This window comes from Lepidochelys kempii, chromosome 5 (assembly GCF_965140285.1).
Source record: "Lepidochelys kempii isolate rLepKem1 chromosome 5, rLepKem1.hap1, whole genome shotgun sequence".
Taxonomy (NCBI): Eukaryota; Metazoa; Chordata; order Testudines; family Cheloniidae; genus Lepidochelys; species Lepidochelys kempii.
The window spans coordinates 50,901,599-50,922,584 of NC_136384.1; the positions used below are offsets into that span (position 1 = coordinate 50,901,599).

Here is a 20,986-nt window from a genome sequence, read left to right on the forward strand (position 1 = left end):
ACATTCATCATATATTGCTTTTGTGTGTAGTATTTCACATCCAGTGACAAAGTGCTAAGAAGTGGAGCCTGATTATAATTCCAGTGATTGTATCAATGAGTTTTGAAAATGGGTTGGAAAACAACTATAACTACTACTGTGGTCACTGGAATTATGACATTTATCAAGAAAAAAAATTATGTTAAGCTACTGTGAACACTGATGAAAGTTCTGAAAATGTATGCAAGGAATCGGGTATCATATGTTATTACAGATATAAAAAGTCAGAAGGATGCTTATACTGAAGCCAGCCACCTGCAACAATCTGGTCAGTTGTCCCTGTATCTGAAATGGCTAAGAGTTTCTCTGCTACTGAGGTGACAACCAATGAAACCTTGTGAAAGGGCCATTATGCCACAGCTGATGGCCAGTCTGATTAGGCAAGAAGCAGACCACACTGGTCTGGTTATTAATCCAGATAAAACTAAGCCCCTGGCAATCACCATCAAACAGCCTCCAGCTCCAGAACACAACCAGCTCAGTATTAACCTGTCTAGATGGAACATCAAGTAGGTGGCAACTATCAAATACTTGGAAAGCATTATAGATAGTGCTAGAGGATACTCAAAAGATGTTGACATTCATATAGCAGCAGCTGCTGCCATGTTTTGGTCCCTTCAGCAACCTCTAGAGGGATGTCATGACATCAAGTGTGCTACAAAGCTGCAGATCTATAGAACCACAGTTATACCAACTTTATTGCACAGCAGTAAAATGCGAGTGCTGTGGAAGGCTGAAGAGCTAAAGATTGATGTTTTGGATTCTTGTCATCCTCGTCAGCTGCTACATATTAAGAGGCAGGACAAGGTTAACAATGAGGATATTCGTAGCTGAACCCAGCAGTCACTTTTATCAGCACTGGTTTTGTTTTTTTACCAGTTTTCTTGGTAAGGACATATTAAGATAGAAGACCAAGTTTACCCAAGAATGCTGCTACGTGGCCAGCAATCATGTGGCCACCAAAAAATCTGGTGGTGTAATAAGATTGCCAATGATGGACGTAAAGTGAGTATCCATCCAGGCCACATTCAGAGTCTACATAGAGATCCATCTAGGTGGTGCTCAATCTGCAAGGATTGAGATTTGCCAAGAGACAAATTTATATAGAGAGATTTCTTCATCTTTGGAAACTTCATTTTTATAAAACAAGTATCCTAAATGTTGTCAAAAAGTATTTTGGTAGAAATTCTTCCAAAGTAATTGCTAGAAAAACTATGAGCGTGAGATATATGCACATTCCACATGTATGTGGTGGTGATGCATGTGATAAATTACAGACCCATGTGACAGATTTTACTTTGCACCTATTTCCATAATTTATCACATGGCTCTGGTATGATGATAATTATGTGCCTATAAGTGTATCATTGGACCTCTGCCCATTGATTCATCTGTGCCTGGATCATCACCAATATTCCAGATGTCTGAGCATTTATTTTAAAAATCAACCTGCTTAAGAAACTTTTCTTTCTCCAAAAGTGGAATTTTCTCTCTACAATTATACTGGCCCAAGATGGATAAAATACTGCCTTGGACATGCGACTAGTTTATGGTCAAATATCTCATGTCCCTCCTATGGCTAAAAATAGGAACTTTATACTACATTGTATCCACTAGGATGTGAAATACTCTGTAATACATTAACTGTTAATAGGGAGTGTGCGATCACACAAAAGAAAACCCACGTTTTCCACCTTTGTTCCAGAAATGTAAGTGCCCACCACTGTAATGTCGTCACATCACTTCTTTGTGTGTTTTACATAAAATGAGTTGTTAGTACTTGTAAAACAGGCCCACCTGACAATCCTAGAGAGTAAAGACCTCTACTGAACTACTAAACAGGTCAGGAAGAGTACAGGCAGCACTGAAAATCTTCTCACACTGCCCAATAATTGGGGAAGGGAGGAACCTGTTCCAGATCAGCTACATTTTCAGGAGAAAGAATAATTCAATTTCTGTGACCATTCAATACTTGGTTTCTCTGCTGAATTCCTATCAGCGGTCATGGTATTCTTCTGATTATGTGACTGTCTAGATATCCACTAGGAACTTTGCCAGATTACACCTAACCACATAAAAGGTGTGATATTATCTAATTAAAATATAATCATGCAAACCATTGTTGCTACCACTGTTATATAATTGCACCGAATCTTATACAAAGTATAACACATGGCCAGAAGGCGTTAAACAGCTTGCAGGCTAACTAACCCAAAGCCAACCAGTAGAGACATGTTAGAAATGGTAATTAGGATCTATGGTAGATAGGCTAGAACTTTGAAAAGCAAACCTATATTGTTAGAAGTGATACTAATTGTGTACTCATAAATGTTAGCCATGTAAACAGACAGTTCCTGTCTGTCACTATAGCTGTTGATTCAGAGATCAAAAGGGAATGTTAACATTTAGATGAATCTTGAGTGCAATAACATCATTGTTTATATGTCTCTCTGAAGTTTGTGATAGACTGCCAAATGGATAAATTGCCCTATATTAATTTGTATAACTAATGGTGGTGTTAGGAAACAGAAGGTTACATTAAAAGCCTATTGTTTACCCAGGACTGTATGGTCAAGTGAATGCTAGAACAATGTATAAAAGACCCTTGGGTCCTGATCCTGTCATCTCAGATCTGCTTGATGCTTCAGTGCAGGGGAAGCTTAAGCCACAAGATTGAAATCCCAGTCGTAAACTGGAACACCCTGAATAGGATATTAGACATTGGACTATAACCTATGGACTAAATTCTAAAAACTCTTTGCAACTACAAACTCACCATCTCTGCTATGAATCTGAATCTCAAGATTGACTCATGTCTGTGTGTTTACTAATCTTTTAACCTATACCCACTCTCTTTTCTTTTTTAATAAATTTTAGTTTAGTGAATAAGAATTGGTTGTAAGTGTGTATTTGGGTAAGATCTGGAATATTCATTAACCTGGAAGGTAATGTGTCTGATCCCTTGGGATTGGTAGAACTTTTTTATACGATGAAGATTTTCATTAATCCTCATCATATCTGACTTGGGTGTCTAGATGGAGGCCTGAGGCTGGGTTATTTTAAGGGAACTGTGCTGTTGGCTTCTGGGTAACCAGTGAGGTAATAAAGAAGCTGTTTTGTGCTGGCTTGGCAAATCTAAGTATTGGAATATCCACCAGCTTTGGGGATTGTCTGCCCCATTCTTTGCAGTCCACCCAAATTGAGTGACCTCAGCTGGCTCCCCGGGGAATCCGGTCACAAAAGGTAAAGTCATTCTGGCCAAATACCAACCCCTGGGCTATTCATTACTTTAATTATGTTAAAATAAAATATGTAAATATTTGTAAATATATTTAGACTCAATGCTAGCCCACAACAAGTCACAACTTCAAGAAAAATGCCAGTTAGATCTTTGGCTTATGATTGCTTATTGAACCAAAATGTCCAGTAATAAATGCTTATTCTCAGTGCCTAAACTCAGATCATTAGAGGTATTTTCAGTACTAAATCCATCTTTATTGTTTATTTTGCAATATACAAAAAGTTTTTTTTCTCACATTCAAGTTTTTTAGATAAAATCCTCTTGAAAGGTCAGATCCAGGTTCTCTGTAATGTAACTATTAAATATTTGCCAACCACAAATGCCAAGACCTCTTGTCTAGCCTCAGTCCTAGTTATCTCTCACATATACAAAACTCAGGGAAGAGAACCCAAATAACCTCTGATTTTGTTCAAATTTTTATATATACTACATAAAACAAGAGCTGCTCAAGAAGCTTGCAGCATGCTGAATCATATGAAATAAAGTATCAACACACACTGCAAATCAAACAGTTCCCTGATCCACCTTATTGCATTTTCACTATTGCCTCTGGAGATTAAGAGCCTTTTGGCATGATTACAAGTATGTATTTCCGCAACTTTAAATGTCATCTACAAAGCAACAAAATGGGTTTGTGCCTTTTTTGTGTCTTTATGTTGATGGTAGCCTGAAAAGTTTGGAGAAGGGAAATTAGTTCCTTCCTACTGTGTTTTTCCTGGAAAACACTGTGGATGATTGGAGAAGCAGGAGGTTTATAACATCAGAGAAGATATGCAAATGAAACCTGATTGTTAGCAGTGAGAAGTTATGTTATGTTTATAAAGAACTGAGAAAACAACATAAAAAAAACCCCAAGTACAAGGGGAAAAGCTGTCTTGTTAAATATTCAGCAGTTCCATCCCTACCTTTAGAGGCTATCAAATCTCCCTATTCACAACTCTCAATCATCCAAGAAATCCTCCAGCAAACAGAGAGAAGATCAGACTTGACTTCTTGATATATCCAAGATAGAACAAGAGAAAAGCCTTTAAAAAAAATCCAAAACCTTTCAGTCCTTAATATACCAGAAAGCAGCAAACAATGGCTGCAACCCATTTATAAACATCCAGAAGAGCTCATCAAAACCTCTATGCACTTTCACAATAAATTATAACAAACATAAAATATGTAAAGAACTTAAATAAAAAAAAAGCCCACTAATTTCACAGTATACCTACAATCACCCCCTCCCAAAGTGCCAGAAAAAGAAAGATGGGACACATGAAGCATTTGTTGGGTACTAAATTATGTCTAAATATCTATTCCAGACCCCAAAACTAACAGATTCAGCTTAAATTCAATAGGAACTGCTGGATGCTCATAGGATTTGAAAGACCACTTATTTAGGTGGGTACATAAAGATTTAATAGGCTAACTCTGGGCCCCTATGTTTAAAATTCTTGACCTCAGTATCTTGTAATATATCTGATAAATCTAAACATTTTATGGGAAAGTTAGTTTAATATTATAATGGTACTTTTCATAAACACAACCTTCTGTTACATCTCATTGGAATTTCATATTATTGGACTCAGATGAACATTATGACAAAAAGGGAAAATTCTGTTTTACCTGTGAATTTTCGTTCTAGGACCCACCATGTCAGACAGTCTTCACAAATGGGCATTCCCCATCACCCTGGCTTCTGGCGGTTCATCAGATTTTTGCTCCGAGCCTGGGCTGAGGACCACCCATCGTTCAGAAAGAGCCCTCTAGAATGATACATTCCAGAGCTAAAAAACACTATTTAAAAGTGCTATTCAACTCCAACCATTTGCAGCAAAGCCTTAACATGAAATTTAGGTATTTCCTGTATGAACATCCTGTTTCCTTTCAATCTACTTAACAAGCGAGTAATCGCCAGAAGAATACTCTCAACATAATACAGTCCTCCAAGGGAAAGTTCGACTGTCTGACATGAGAGTCCTCAAATGAAAATTCATAGGGGTAAGACAGAATTTTCCCTTTCTCAGTGTTCTGCATGTCAGACAGTCTTCACAGGGGGATACAGAAAGCAGTATATCATCCCTAGAGAAGAAAGGTGGATTCAATTTACCTATGTAGGACTGAAACATCCTTAAGAGTTATTGGGGCACCCTGTTCCATAACATTCTTCTACTAAACAGTGAATCAGCAGGGGTGAGGATGGCGGCTCTATAGTATTTGAGCAAGTGTAGATGGAAGGCCCTCTTCTAGCCTGACAGCTCTCCTCCTAAGATGTGTATGATCTCTTTCCCACAAAATCACTGCTCTTTTCACAAGTGCACAGTAATGAGAACAGTTGGACCAGAGGCTTTGAATGATGCAGCTATATATACCTTTATTCTCCTGAAGGCTCTTTTCACTTCTAAATTAAGTACTCTACTTCCTTGGGATGTTTGGATTCATCCAGAAGGACAATATTGCCACTTCCTATTACATGAGGAAGATTGTGGTGACATTGGGGATGGACACCTGGCTAGTTCATAAAATGTTTGATAGAATATGGAACTGAAGTTTCACTGACAGCACACCAAGCTCTGACACCTCACTGGACAAGGAAGTAGAGAGTAGGGAACATACTTTCAGCGAGAATAGGAGCTACCAGCTATGAAACTGAAAAGTGGTTTTACTGGTACACAGATTGAGATTATGACAAGTATCTGCACATTGCCAGAGGACTAATAAGAAATCTGTTATGTGATGGGTGGATTTCTTACAGCGCAATGTGCCTGCAATTGATGACTTATCTTTCCAAAAAGTGTTGGCCTTGAGCCCCATGGTCAGGCCATCTTGTAAAAACACTAGAACGTCCTTTGCTTCAGCTGACTTAGCCTTGATGTGTGTTCCTTGTAACACTCATCTAAACCTCAAGTGATATATAGACATCACCTGTGAATCACTTCTGAGATGCGAGGAGGGCGTTTATCACCTTCTTAGAATGTGTGACTATAGTTCCTTCCTTTCAGCTTCCCAGCTGATGTTAGGCAGCACTGGATTTTGGTTCAGGAAAAATCCCTGTATCACATTTGGGGTGCAATCTAGACCAGTAAGGGGTTGTGTCAGCACCTGCTCTGCAACCTGGGGTGGCTCGCCTGCAACCTGGGGTGCTGCTTTGAGCTCCTAACAAACAGCCGACCGGCATGCAGGTCATACCCTGAGTGTCTGATATAGCTGCCTGCCAGCAACACTGACCTTAGCAGCCTTGGTTACTACAACATACACCCAGTCCCGAATTGTCCCCCAAAACTTGTCTTCTGCATTGTCCAGTCCCTTCCTGGACAGTCCTGATATGGTAGGTCCATTGCTCCTGTAAGAGAACAATATTCAACAGTTTGCTACTTTAAAGGGAATGACCCAAACAATTCAGTTTGAATGCAAAACTGGATCAGTTTGATTAAAGAATAAAACAAGTTTATTTAACTACAAAGAGATAGATTGTAAGTGACTACAAGTACAAGGCATTAAGTCAGAAATGGTTACAAGATCAAATGCTTTCTCGTGCTAAAAAACTTAAACTAGACTTGGGTCAAGATCAAATCCTTACCACATGCTTACAGAAACAGGGCTGACCAAATTTCAGGTCAGGATCTCTCCCAAAGTCAAATGGCTACTTCCTTTGTCTTCTTAGGTGAAAAAGGAAGGAGGGAGAGATACCTTGAGGTGGTTTTGCCCCTCAGTTTATAGTCCAAGCACCTTTTAAAATGCATTTTCCTGAGGGTTACCTCTAGGTAAAGTTCATTCCAGCTGTGAGGTTGGAGACATGGAGTCTCATGGTGAAAGAGATTCCATGCTGTTTGCTAAAATGTAGATCAATCTGTTACTGTCCCTCTTCTTCTTTGTCAAAAAATGATCACTTGACAGGTGACTGTCCATCAACTTTGATGACTCCTGACTAGAGTCATCAGCTTGTCCTTTCTCTCTGAGAAACAGGTTTATCCATTATGGTAACCACATTTCAGTCATAATTTCATCTTATGTTCATAACTTTACATATAATGTTGCTACATACATGTCACCATATTACTAACCAATGAGTTATTACTTTTCAAGGATACCTCACAAGGCATATTTTGTACAAAGATTATTACAATAATGTGCAGGGTGTGAATACAGGGTGCATGTGTTCACACTTTGTTGCACTGTGTTTTGTGTGTGTCCATAGGCTTCCAACCTGGCCTGTGGTGCACAAAGGCTAGATGGTCTAGATTGCAATCATTCGGTTCTATGTGTGTCTTGCTCAGCCAGCCTGACTTTTCTTCTTTGCACAGACTCCTGAGGGACAGAGTGAGAGCTTCTGCCCAGAACATGAACAAGGCTAGTACCATAAGCAGTTGCGAATGTTTTCTGTCTTCTTTCAGTTATATACACATCACATTTCTGGAGAAATATCTACCAGAAATAGAGTAGTCAATCTGAGGGTCCATCACATGCAACATATTATACTCCACGTCTCCTTCTATTATACCCTCCCAAAGACATATAGGAGTCACAATATGTTCCCCTATATGGGTTCTAGTATCTATGCTGATGAACAGGCTTCTCTGGATTTGACATCAGGTAATGTTAAATATTAAGAATGATTTCACCAAGAGATTCTAATAATGGATCTGGACCAAGATCTTTATATACTGATTTGCTATAATTGGGGTCTGGAAACAAAGCAAGAATTATGCCAGGTATTGATTCATAAATAGATTCATAGATATTCAGGTCAGAAGGCACCATTATGATCATCCAGTCTGACCTCCTGCACAATGCAGGCCACAGAATTTCACCCACCACTCCTGCATTGAGACATGAAACCAACTATCCCAGGAATCAGAGCAGCAGCCGTGTTAATCTGAATGGAGTTAAGATTTTATCTTCAGAGAGATGTGCTAATGTTTGGCAAATCAGACACCATCTTCTTCTTTTTCTCTTTTTAAATAACGATGGTTATGGACAACAACTGAGATGATGGAGTTTTATGAAAGCTGTAATTGGTCCCTCCACTTGTTCGTTCAAAGCCACCTTTTTGAAAGTTTTTAAGTGATGACTGCTGGACTCTGCATAATTTAACGAGAAGGTTGTCAGATAAGGTTAGACTTTCACTTGACGGGAGGGATCATATGGCATTTGTGAATAAACCGTGTAGAAGTTATGAGTCCAAAAAAGAAGTGTTCTGTATTGAAAGTACTTCTTACTGTAGCAAAAACTAAAGTATTTCTGGGCGACTCTCCCCAATCTTATTTTCAGTAGATCTCCAGGAGGCTTATTTTCATGTTCTGAAGTTTTGAGAAGATAATGCCCAATATTTCCACATGGAATATTGACCATCTTATGGACTTGTTGAAGGACCCGAGATCTAAAATGGGCTGCATGACATTGTTTCTCTTTGTACTACATAGAATCTTGTGCTTTTACCAAAATGCCAGTCTCTCCACAGAACGTGTTGTATTTTTCCAGTATAAGAAACTGTGATCATTGCATCCTTCAGCTTCTGATGCTACAAAGGTCTTGTTGATAGTATTTGTTTATTTTAATTTACCTTGAGTAAAGGATAAACTTGTCACTCGGAGAATGAGTGAGTTCTATCAAATATCCTTCCCTAACTATCTCAAGCACTCATTTTCTGAGGACAATCACCCACACAGGAAGGCGTGCCCTGAAGCTCCTTTCATGGAGTGCAGGATCTGCCAATATTTGGGAAACCCGGAATCAAGAGCAACTTTTAAAGGTGCCTCAGTGACTTTTGTCTCTATTCTCTCCAAAGAGCTTACCAACAAAATATTTGGTAGTATATCGGATGGTAGCCTGCAATTCCAGTTCCTTCAAGTGGCGCTACAGTTACCCCCAAGCCATGTCTTTGGAAGTTTTGAATGTACAGAAAGTCAGTCAGGTAAAGCAACCATCCTGAAAAAGTTGCTAGGAAAATCTTGTTTAAAGGAGATATTATGGAGTAGGGCTTTTGTTTGTTTGGAGTAGGGAGATTGGGTGTTGGCGCATGTTCACAGTGGCCTCCAGGTGAGCACAAACACTACAGTCATTACTCTCAGGGCTAAGGCTCCTGTATGCAGTGTGACAGGGTCAGGCCAGATGGCTACAAGAGAGTGATAGAAGGCAGATATATTAGCCCCAGGGTTAAGTAGGTCCCTTTCCCCTGGGTAAGGTAACAGAGAAGGTTCCAGAATAATCAGGAACTTTCTGGAGACAATTAAGGCAGACAGGCTGATTAGAACACCTGTAGCCAATCAAAAAGCTGCTAGAATCAATTAAGGCAGGCCTACGAGGGCACCTGGGTTTAAAACTTCAGTTTGTGGTGCATGTGTGAGGAGCTGGGAGCAAGAGGCACCATGAGCTGAGAGTGAGAAGGCGTACTGCTGGAGAACTGAGGAGTACAAGCATTATCAGACACCAAAAGGAAGGTCCTATGGTGAGGATAAAGAAGGTTTAGGGAGGAGGCCACGGGGAAGTAGCCCACGGGAGTTGTAGCTGACACACAGCTGTTCCAGGAGGCACTCTAGACAGCTGCATTCCACAGGGCCCTGGGCTGGAACCCGGAGTAGAGGGCAAGCCCGGGTTCTCCCCAAACCTCCCAACTCCTGATCAGACACAGGAGAAGTTGACCTGAACTGTGGGTTCATGAAAACGGCCAAACTGAGGGCTGCCATGAATCTCCGAGGCGAGCAAATTCGCCAATAAGCGCAAGACCCACCAAGGTAGAGAAGGAACTTTGTCACACCAGCTTTAGCCTAATTGCTGATCTTATTCTCTGTTGCTTTTGCAGGAATACTCCCTTGGCTGATCTGACTATGCCCTTTCTGTTATGAGGCTGAAGCAGGTTTAATATTAGGTACAATTAGATCTTGATAGGGAATTCCCACTCCACCTTAATGACACCCTCATAAACTAGTTGAACTGCACAGATCTTTTTCAATTTTGCAGAGTTTTGCCATTATTTCGTTTTCTAAAAACATAAGCACATGTGAAGTTAGAGCCCCATTTGTGCTTAATTCTGGGAAGCTTAGCTGAGAAGCTGAGGTATCTCATCCAAAGCCCCTGCTTTACAAAGTTCTCCTCTTTTGAGGATCTAAATGGCAGAATCTCTCAGAAGAGGTTTTAAGATTTTACACTGCCCCTTTTGGGGGCAGTTTCCTTCACCAGTCCCTGAGCCAAACCCTGAGGTAAGGGGCCCTGTGAGGGGAAGAGCATGTTACCAGGGAGACTGAAAAGATTAGTCTGCAGACAAATATCTTGTATGTCTCCCTACGGAGAATAGTAGCCACTTTGGCCCAGATCCTCAAACGTGTTTAGGCTCCAAACCTCTACTGACTGCAGTAAGTTAGGAGCCTTAATACCTTTGAGGACCTGAGCCTTTATGGTCTAATATAGGACCCCTGGAGGCTGGAAGGGGAAAGGAGGTAGGTCCATCTCCTAGGGAAGGAGATCTGAATCATTTCGCCCCATGCTCCCTACTGCTGGGTCTAGACTGACTGGGGAACATCCACACAGAATGAGAAGTGAGCCAGAGTCTCTGGTGATAAAAATGACTCATTAGTATCAGAAAGGCCCCATCACAGCAGCAGAGGCCTTGCAGGTAAAATGGTTTGTGGGAAGGGGGCATGGTTATGACCTTCTCAACCATCTGATCACAGACCTTGCCTGTACCGGCTAGGGGCAGGAATCTTTTACTCCTGGTTGCTGTGGGGGGACCTTGCCTTCCCCAAAATTCAGGAGGCAGGGGGGCTCTGAAAATCAGACACCTGTCTCTATACCGCTGATTCTGGCCTGGTCTCAGTAAAAGGACTTTCCCTGTAGCCTGCTTGACTCTTGCCATGGACCTTGATCATTCTCTGGCTGGGAGCCTGGTTCCCTGCAGCCTGCCTGCCTTGTCATGGACCTCACCCACATGCTGGCTGGGGGTTAGTATGTCTATGGCTGGCCTGACCACCTTACACATGCCAGCCGGGAGCAGGTTTCCCTACAACCTGTTTGCTCTTTGTTAGTGGGAGGGGAGTGGTGGTTCAAATCCTCCTCAGAAAGCCAAAAGATACACATTTTTAGTTTAGCAGTTTTGAGGAGAAGAACCTCAACGCCAAAGAAGAAACAGAGAAAATTAAAGTATTTTACAAATCTTGTCAAAGGTCCACTCCAAAGAGAGACTTAGAGTCTGCCACGTATGCTGCTTAGAGGCAGAGAATTCTGGACAGTTCTTTCTGAGGGGGAATCCTAAGCCCATGCTCACATCAAAGATTTGGTGTGCCCCAGTTGCCATGGAGACAGAGAACAGCACACTGTGAAGACCATCTGACATGGATGGGGCTGGGAATAATCTAAAACTTAATGTTTTTTAAAAGTGTTTAGTTCATTTAGATATTTATAATTATACTGATCATTATGGAAAGCTAGACTGCGAAAAAAGAAAATAAAAGATTTTGGACCTGATTTTTATATATTATAATGTAATTGTTAATTCAATACAAACATAGAAATTGCCATCCTAGATCAAAAAGCGATCCATGTAGTCCAAAATGTTCTCTCTGACAGTGGCCAGTGCCAGATGCATCACAGGACGATGCAACAAACCTCACAGTAGATAGTTATGGAATTACTTGCCAATACGAGAACCTTCTTGATCACTTCCATTAGACAGTGGTGGCTTATGCCCTGATAATTTATCCTTCCTAACACAATTATGGATGTTATCTCTAGCCACATAAATGTCTATTTCTTTTTAATCCTACTAAGCTTTTTCCCCTCAATAAAAGGTTACATGGAGTATCTGGAAAGAGCCATCTGGTCTTACTGACATTTCTGTTTTGAAGTAACATGTCTGTTCACATTTATGCCATTGTCCACAAGAAAATCCTGATCATCTTTCCAATTAAGACAGATAAAATAAGTGTACATAAAAATCCTTAATTTTGAGGAAAGTTCTGAGTTTACAAATAATCAATAAGCTACCATTCTGGTAAACAGGATTATTACAAGGTACAAAAAGGAAAAAAAGACTAGATTAACTCATTTTAAATGACATAATTAGTGCCTGAGAAATTCTAAAAGGAAATGAACAACAAATCAATTTGCACTAAATGGCACAGTTTCGTCATTCAGGACTTGCTATTGACTATTACATTTGTTTATGCTGATTACTTTGTTCTTTTCTTCAGACTGAAAAATCTCCATTGAAATAAAAAGAGGAGGTTACTCACCCTGTGCAGTAACTGATGTTCTTCGAGATGAGTGTCCCTGTGGGTGCTCCACTCCAGGTGTTGGTGCGTCCCTACACCTTCGCTCGGAGATTTTTACAGCAGTACTCATACCGGTCACGCATGCACAGAACCTGCTCCCCTGCTCTGAGTGTACCTTAATAATACGCGTGTGCGACTGGTCTCCTCAGTTCCTTCTCTACAACAGAGGCTACCCCAACTCCGAAGTAGAGGGGAGGAGGGTGGGTAGTGGAGCACCCACAGGGACACGCATCTCGAAGAACGTCAGTTACTGCACAGGGTGAGTAACTTCCTCTTCTTCTTCGAGAGGTGTCCCTGTGGGTGCTCCACTCTAGGTGACTTAAAAGCAGTATACCTAAAGGAGGTAGGGACTTCAGATTTGGTAAGAATGGAGTAGATGACAGTTCTGCCAAATCGTGTATCAGAGAGAGGGTCCTGAGTAAGGGCATAATGCTTAACAAATCTGTGTTCAAAAGACCAAGTGGCCGCTTTGCAGATGCCAGCCAGAGGTACTTTGCGTAGAAAAGCCATGGAGGTAGCCACAGATCTAATGGAGTGAGTTCTGAGGCTGTTCAGGAACCTTCTTCAAGCTAATTCTTAACTCACTAGCAACTCTTCTGAAAAGATCTTGAAATTTTGAGAAGTCGACTGAAGATGACGGCGGAGGAGGCAATAGGGCTTCATCAGGCATAACAAGTGGCTCTACCGGGTTGAAGGCAGGTCAGGACTGATCCTGTAGTTGTGATGGTGCTGCCTGGACTCTTATGTCAGTGGCAGGTTCGTCAGCTGGCGATGGCAGGCAGGTGTTGCACCTGGCTGTGGTGGTGTAGCGAGTGTGGTCTCGAGGATAAGATGCTCATGGAGCCCAATATCGCCACTGTGGTGGGAAGGGAATGGGTGGTGCCATCCAGGGGTTCACACACCACGGGGCAGGATTCGGAGAGTATGACGAGGTGATTTTTCTATGACCTCTATTGATTGGGGTCTGAGGATGGGAGATTCGATATGGTGAAAACACCCCCTGCAGACCAGCTTCCTCATCACTGGAGGAACGCTATCCGGACCCTGACTGAGCATTTGGAGAGAGGTAGGCATTAAGTAGGGGTGACTGAGGGATAGGTGACACCAGCAGGTCCCTTGACTGTGTAAATTGTGGTGCTGGAGCTCCTCTGTGAGGTGAGGGCTGTGCAAGAGGAATCTGCCATGAAGAATGGTTCCTCTGCACCGCTGTCCTGAGCATTGTTTCATTGCCAATCAGCTCAGTGGGAGACGATGCCAAGAGAGCAAGAATAGCCTGCGGGGGGTCAGACATGTCAACATGTGTTGGCACCGCTTCTGTCACGGTGCCGAACGGTGCCACAAGAGCAGCAGGCACCTGGAAGCCTGAAGCCTCAGCACTGGAGCTTTGTGTAATTGCTGCAGCCGCAGGCGGGTTTCGTGCGGCACCAGAGGAGCCCAGCACGTCAAAAGTGCTCAGCTGGGGAAGCGCCGGGAGGGAGGCTGTAGACCTGTCCCACAAAGAACCCTTTGCGGGTGAGAGAGGGTGCTGGTTCTTTGCAATCTTCTTGTCTTTGTTTGAGGTGGGAGGGCTGCGGCATGTAGCTGAGTCAGTGCCCATGAAGCTGACCCTAGAGATTTCTGAAGGAGGAGCAATTTTAACCTCAGCTCCCTGTCCTTATGTGCCCTGGATTTAAGTTTGCTGCAGTAGGCACATTTTGGGGGGATGAGGGACTCCCCCAAACATTTTACACATTTTGAATGGCCATCCGAAAGAGGGATGGCATCACTGCGGTTAGAGCAGCGCTTAAAGCCTGGGGAACCAGGCATGTTGGAAGCGGCTGCCTCTGACAGGAACGAAGAAAAAAATATTTTTTTTTGGTAGTTTTAGAGAAAGAGACAGGAAAATTGCTATCTAATTACTATTGGCAACAAACTAACTAACAGGGAAGGTATATGAATGAAGGAAGAGAAAAGTCTCTAATGAGTCTGCTGAGCTCCATCTAAGGCCAAGGATGGTAGAGAAGGAACTGAGGAGACCGGTTGCGCACGCGTACCATTAAGGAACACTCAGAGCGTGGGGGCTGGCTCTGTGTGTGTGTGACCCAGTATGAGTACTGCTGTAAAAATCTCCGAGCGAAGGCGCAGGGATGCACCAACACCTGGAGTGGAGCACCTACAGGGACACCTCTCGAAGAAGAATATAGAAAATACTTTCCCATGCTAAACAACAACATGATTTTGTTCTTCATGTCCCTCCCACGCACACATTTCAACGATGTTTCTGCTGACAGGTTTGGAAAGAATGGTTAACGTTCAGCAACTATCAAGTTCACACAGAAATATGTTTAATAACTATATATGCTTATTTTTGAACCTCACAGGATTTATAAACTTACCCATACATGGAGTCAAGTAAATTTACAAAATACTGAAATCCCTGATTAATAGGACTAAATAAAACTAAAGTGAAGGGAATAGCTTCAAATGCCAGGGTGGACATTGGGAATAAGAACAATGCCATTCAAATAAACACAGAATGACACAGAATGTGAAAAAATAGCCAGTAGCAGTAATTTTGCGCTGGAAGGAGAAAAGTTATGGAATCATGCACAACTGTTGGGTGAATAATTTTCATTAAAAAAAAATAAATCTTGTTTCCATCTAGCTATACTTAGAAATGACATTGCTATATGTTCCCTGTGACCTAACTGGCTGCCACAAGCAAACTCCCTCACCAGAGTCCTCCATCACTGTCTCCCTAGGAAGTGGGTAGTGTGATGTAATCAGTAATAGAGTTAACAACTGATTTCCCCATTTTTACATACTCAGATGCAAGCACTTTTGAGAGATATTTGGTGTCTACTAATTTTAGGCAACTGTAGCCCCTCAGATTGTTCCCAAAACACCCCACCATTGAGCAGTAGAGCAAAGTGCTGCATTATATCACTTTGTTTAACAATATAGTTTATTGTGGAATAAACTATTCCAGAATCATTAGTGTGCTTTGTGAGCATACAAATTATTCCAGAATGAAGTGACTTTTATTCTGAAATACAGCATCCAAATGGAATAGCTATTCTGCTCAACTTTCCCATGTAGACAAGCCCTTAGTTCTAAAAGGTCCTACACATTAAATCCTGGCCCCCTTGAAGTTAACAGCAAAAGTCCCACTGATAGGCCAAGATTTTATCTAGTGTTTTTAGCATGTCATCTATTTCCAGTGCCTCTTGTAATGTGGGGAGTCAACCTAATTCCTTATTTAATTGTATTCTATTGATTTTTTTAACAGTTAACATTCAGCAAATACCACATCTTAACTTCTTTTCTAAATTGCATCCTGTAGTTAATTTAAAGTAGAATTGCCTGCCTAAGGCCTACACTTAAAATTTATACCACCAAAACTATGTCAGTTAGGGGTGTGATTTTTTTTTATTTGTGATTTTATTTAACCACCATTGCTATGCCAGTATAAGCCCTAGAGTAGATGCAATTATACTGGCAAACAGTGTTTTTGCCAGGATAGTTTACGTCTCTCTTATGAAAAGCTTAACATAATCTCAATTATACACTTGTTATACTGCTACTGCAGACAAGTATGAGAAAGAAAAGGTTTGATTTAAAATTTTAAAAGGCAAAAGTAATCTTAATAATTCAAAGTTACTCATTTCTTTGGAGCAAAACAGGTCATAGAGAAAGGCTGAGTTACTTGTACAGCTGTAAAATTTTCAGACACGCAAAGGCAGAAATTGTTTTAAATTATGTTGCTAAAAAGATGTGACTACTTACCAATGGAGGCCCTCCCAAGAAAATTGTTCCCTGCTTGCCAACTATTATACTTTCATCAGCCATTGCAGGTACATACGCTCCTCCTGCTGTACAAGATCCCATTACCACTGCTATCTGAAAGAAAAACAGCAATATATATTAACAAATCAGTCTAAACTCTTTGAAATTCAAAGGCACCTGTTCACTAATCTCTATTGTGCAGATTTTGTCAAAGGCTCACTAGAAGTGACATGGGATTGTTAATGTCCATGCAGAACAGATAGGACCTTTTTCTGATTTTTTTTAGCATTTCTTTGGAAACTACATGGAATCACTCTAGATGTGTTTTTGATCCACATAGTCCTAGCATCTGAGGGCTTTCCCATTATTTAAACCAAATCCTCAGCTGCTGAAAATCAGCACAGCTCCACTGAAGTCAACAGCTGAGATCAGCTGATATACACAAGCACAAAGTCCCTCGGTTTAAGTATCTGAGGACTAAGGGCAGGACATTTTCCGAGGAGGTGCCTCACTTTCAGTGGGAATTAATTTGCTCCTCCAAGCAGTCTACCAACAAAGCCCACGTTTGTTGATCTTAATAGCAAAACATAAAGCACACCTCTTTTCTCAGGCTTTTGCCTCATATGGTATTGATGTCATGTTTATTTCTAATGGTGAGGTGAAGTCTAGGTATTATCTCTCTCTCACACACACACACACACACACTTAATTTAGTGGTGTTTTTAAAGAACTGGCTTGTCCCCAGATACCACCAGATGGGTGGATTGTTATGAATCCAAAAACAAACGTATATATATTAAAAAAAACCATAGCAGCCTGTGATACTAGAGTGAAGTCTTCTCTCAACTCCAGTTTCAAAAAGGATTCACAAGAAAGTAAATCCTTTCAAAGCAGCTTGCAGAACAAAGTGGTAATATGGAAAACAAAAAAAGGGGAACACTGATGAAGGCACAGAAATGCCAGGCAGTGCAAAGCATACCATTGTCTAATGTATTATTATTTGCTCTCTCACCTACTGAAAATACAGTTTGAACCACAGAAAGAGATTGGGATAATATTAATAAAAAGCGAAAACACACAATCTTCCACTGTTACACATTGGCAATAACTTAATGGCTGCTATCAGCAGTGGATTAAGGTTTCCTGGGGCCCTGAGCCAGAGCAAGTGTAGGGGCCCCATCCAACCCAGTCCACCTGTGGTCCCGCCGCCGTTCCGCCCCCTCTGCCTGTGGCCCTGCTCACGCCCCCACCCCTTTTTGCCTCTTCCCCGGAGCTCCGTCCCATTCCACCCAGGGTCCCCCCACATTCCGTCCCCCCGACTGCAGCCCCGCAACCGGTTTGGTACTTTTTGGTCCCCACTACAGCCCCAAGACCAGAGAAGCTCTGCCCCCTTGCCATGGCCCCAGCGGGGAGTGAGAGTTCCCCAGCCCTGAGGAGTCAGCAGGCAGTGAGAGCTCCTCTAGTCCCCAAGCGACAGCCAGGGTCCCAGTGCTGGGGCTTCCCCTGCCACCCCCTCCCCCACGCTTCTGCAGCGGCCAGGCCCGGGACAAATTTTTATTTTTCTGCTTGGGAATGGGGTCAGACGCAAGAGCTTTCACTGACGTCCACTGGCTTCCCCTGCAGTCCCGGGCTTCTGCCAGGGATGGGGGGCACTGGGGGGCTTCTCCCGCCGCCCCCCGGTTTCTGCCAGGGAGTGCAGTTGGGGAGTATGGGGGCTGCCCCGCCCACCCGGCACTGCTTACGGCAAGTGGAGTTGGGGGACTTCCCCTACCCTGCCCACCCGACACAGGTTCTGTAGGCCCAGTGACTAATCTGCCACTGGCTGCTATTAAAAAGCAAATGTGCTCTTCAAAAACAGATGGTCGGGGGCTTCACCTGCACCTGAAACAGGCCTGAATTATGCCATTACGCCTCCTAGCATGGAGTCAAAAGGAGCTTTTTCATCAGCTGGCATCCTGTGCACCGAATTACACCTAGGACAGAGTGATGAATCAATGGGACTTTCTCTTACACATTTTATCAGACATCATCAGGTATCCACAAGTCTAATGACAGACTCCTTAAGAGTACCACTTATAATGGTCCCTCCCTCCTTTTTCCCCCCACCAGGGGCTTTTGTTTTTTATGAAGTTGTTGTGTTTGATATACAAGTTGTGTTAATAATTTTTCAATATAAATCTGGGATTTCAAAATTCTGGGATCCAAAGTAAAATAGATCTCCAAATCGCTAGACTACAGAGCTAGTTAACTGATTGCATTACTTTGTAGAATCTCGTGGAACCTTCCAGACCTTCTAAGAACTAAATTTTCCTCCTAAAATGTTGTCAGTCATGCCCTCGCAGGTATATAAGGGGCAGGGGCATCGCCACTCAGTCAGCGAGATAGAAGAACAAACTGAAGTGAAGTGAGAGTCCAGCTGCAATATTGCAAACCTTGTTTTATTGTATAACTGTGAAAGTGTACTTGTGTTTCAAGACTTGAAGAATGTAAGTAGTGATTAATAAAGACAATATTTAAATGCGATGCCAGAGATATCTCTCGAACTCCTATCTACGCAACAACATAAAATACTGTTACTTTTTTTGCCATGCTTACCACATATTTCATGACTTTCTAAGACTGCAGAACATAGACTTTTGCTCTCCCTAATACTATCTGTTTGCCCCTATAGAAAATAAAAGATGCCTCCAAAGAAGCCTTCAGGAGCTCAGTATAGGAAGCGAAAACCTCAACTGCAATCTAGTTTGCAGCAAGGGGCAGATTTGATGGGAAAATATCTGAAACAGAACATAGACCAGGATGAACATAACAGTAATTTCCTCAGTTTGGTAGAGATCTTGGGAAATATGATGTCATGTGTGAGCACCTATGTCAAGTAGTTCATAAAGAAGCTATGGACCATTACTGCAGCAAAACAATTCAAAAACTAAATTGACTGACCTTATGTTATCAAGCACCTTCCTTGCCACAAGGTCAGTGGACAACTCTACTGGAAAACGCTTAATAGAACTATTTATAAACATTTTGAATGAAAACAAAATAAAAGCCACAGCCAAGGCTGCAACAACAGTGTGAACATGAAGAGAAGAAACAGTGGTATCCAGTGAAGGATTCTTGTGCTGAATCCAAGAGCTTTCTTCATGTATTGTGGCTAACATTCCCTCAATCCGGTTGTGTCAGATGCATCTTCTTTAGATTCAGTATCTCTCTTCAGATTACTACAAAGGATATATGTCCTGTTTCCAGCATCAACTATCAGGCAGAAGATCTTCATGGGCAATGTTATAAAATCTGACCGTGAAGCCACTAAGTGATACTCACTGGGAAAGCTGCATGACAGCATAAGGCCAGTGAGTTACCAAGTGACTAAGGTTTATGACGCCCTGATGGAACTGGTGCAATCACCAGGCCAGAATCTGACACAAGTAGCGCCTGGCAAAACAGATCACTGACTTCAAATTTCTAGTCTCAGTGTGATTTGGCACAATATCTTGTTACAGGAAACATTGTAAGCAAGGCATTACAAACTCAGTCGACGGACATTGAGACCATTATTATGAGGAGAAGCTGCCTTGATTTCATTGTGGCTACAGAGACAATAGATTTGAAGCTGCCATAACTGCTGCAAAAGAAATGGCAGAAAACTTAGGATTTAAGCCTGTCTTCAAGGACACTAGTATTCATCAGAAGAAGAGACAGTTTGGTTCAAGGGCAAAGATGAGGTGATGGGAAGCTAAGAAGAAAAATTCAAGAGGGAGCTTTTTTTTGCTCACTCATTGACACTGCTTGAATGCCCATCGAAGAAAGTTTTGGACAAATGAAGCTCCACAAAAAGACCTTGGAGGGTTGTATGACCTTAGTAAGCTTTCAGCATACAGAAAAACACTCATGAACAATTGTACAAACCTTCACCAGACACTGACACCTGGGGAATCTTCAGATGTCATTGATAAAGACCTCTGTGTCAAATTGGACAACATCCATCACAGTTTGCCACACGGAAAGCGCTCTCCCCTCCAAGTTCTCCAACTCATTCATGATGCAGAGCTGAAGGACACTTTTCCTAATGTGCGGATAGCTTTGAGGATTCTGCTCATGCTGCTGGTCACAGCTAGGAGTGGTGAGTGCAGGTTTTTGAAGCTCAGCTCATTAAAACATATTTTCAATCGATAAAACATATTGCCAATGAGTGACATCACTTGTTATTTTATCACCTGAAAATGCCATTGGCCAGTCTTTGGATCTCTTGGATGCTGTGCTTCAGTTCGCGATGGCAAAGGTGAGAAAAGCAATCTTTTGAACTAAAGGACAAGGGTTAACATTCTAAGGCTGTCACCTAGTGTAACGCTATTTAATACTGGTCCACCCAATGTTGGTGCACAGTTCAATTTCTTGATGTTAGTACATTTCAGTTATTCTTACTATTAAAGTTTCTATAAGCTTAGGGGAAACAATTTTTTTATTTGCTTATATATGGCATGAATAAATACAGATTTACAGATCCTAGTGTGCAAATTTATCGTTTTATAAGACCGGGATAACTCATGCATGCAAATCGTGCATCAAAGTCATGAAATGGGCTGCAAATGCAATAAAAAATAAGGTAGTCAAAAGTTTGACAAATGGAGGG

At 41.8% G+C, this 20,986-nt stretch overlaps 1 protein-coding gene across 2 annotated transcripts in view; it reads right to left on the reverse strand.

The window, feature by feature from the left end:
- The window catches only part of MCCC2 (methylcrotonyl-CoA carboxylase subunit 2), a 91,577-nt gene that overhangs the window by 37,406 nt on the left and 33,185 nt on the right, over positions 1–20,986 (reverse strand). For both annotated transcript variants that reach the window (XM_073344321.2, XM_073344319.2), the window contains one exon: positions 16,357–16,470. In XM_073344321.2, the coding sequence (XP_073200422.2) occupies positions 16,357–16,470 (114 nt within the window). The remainder of the gene's footprint in view (positions 1–16,356; positions 16,471–20,986) is intronic.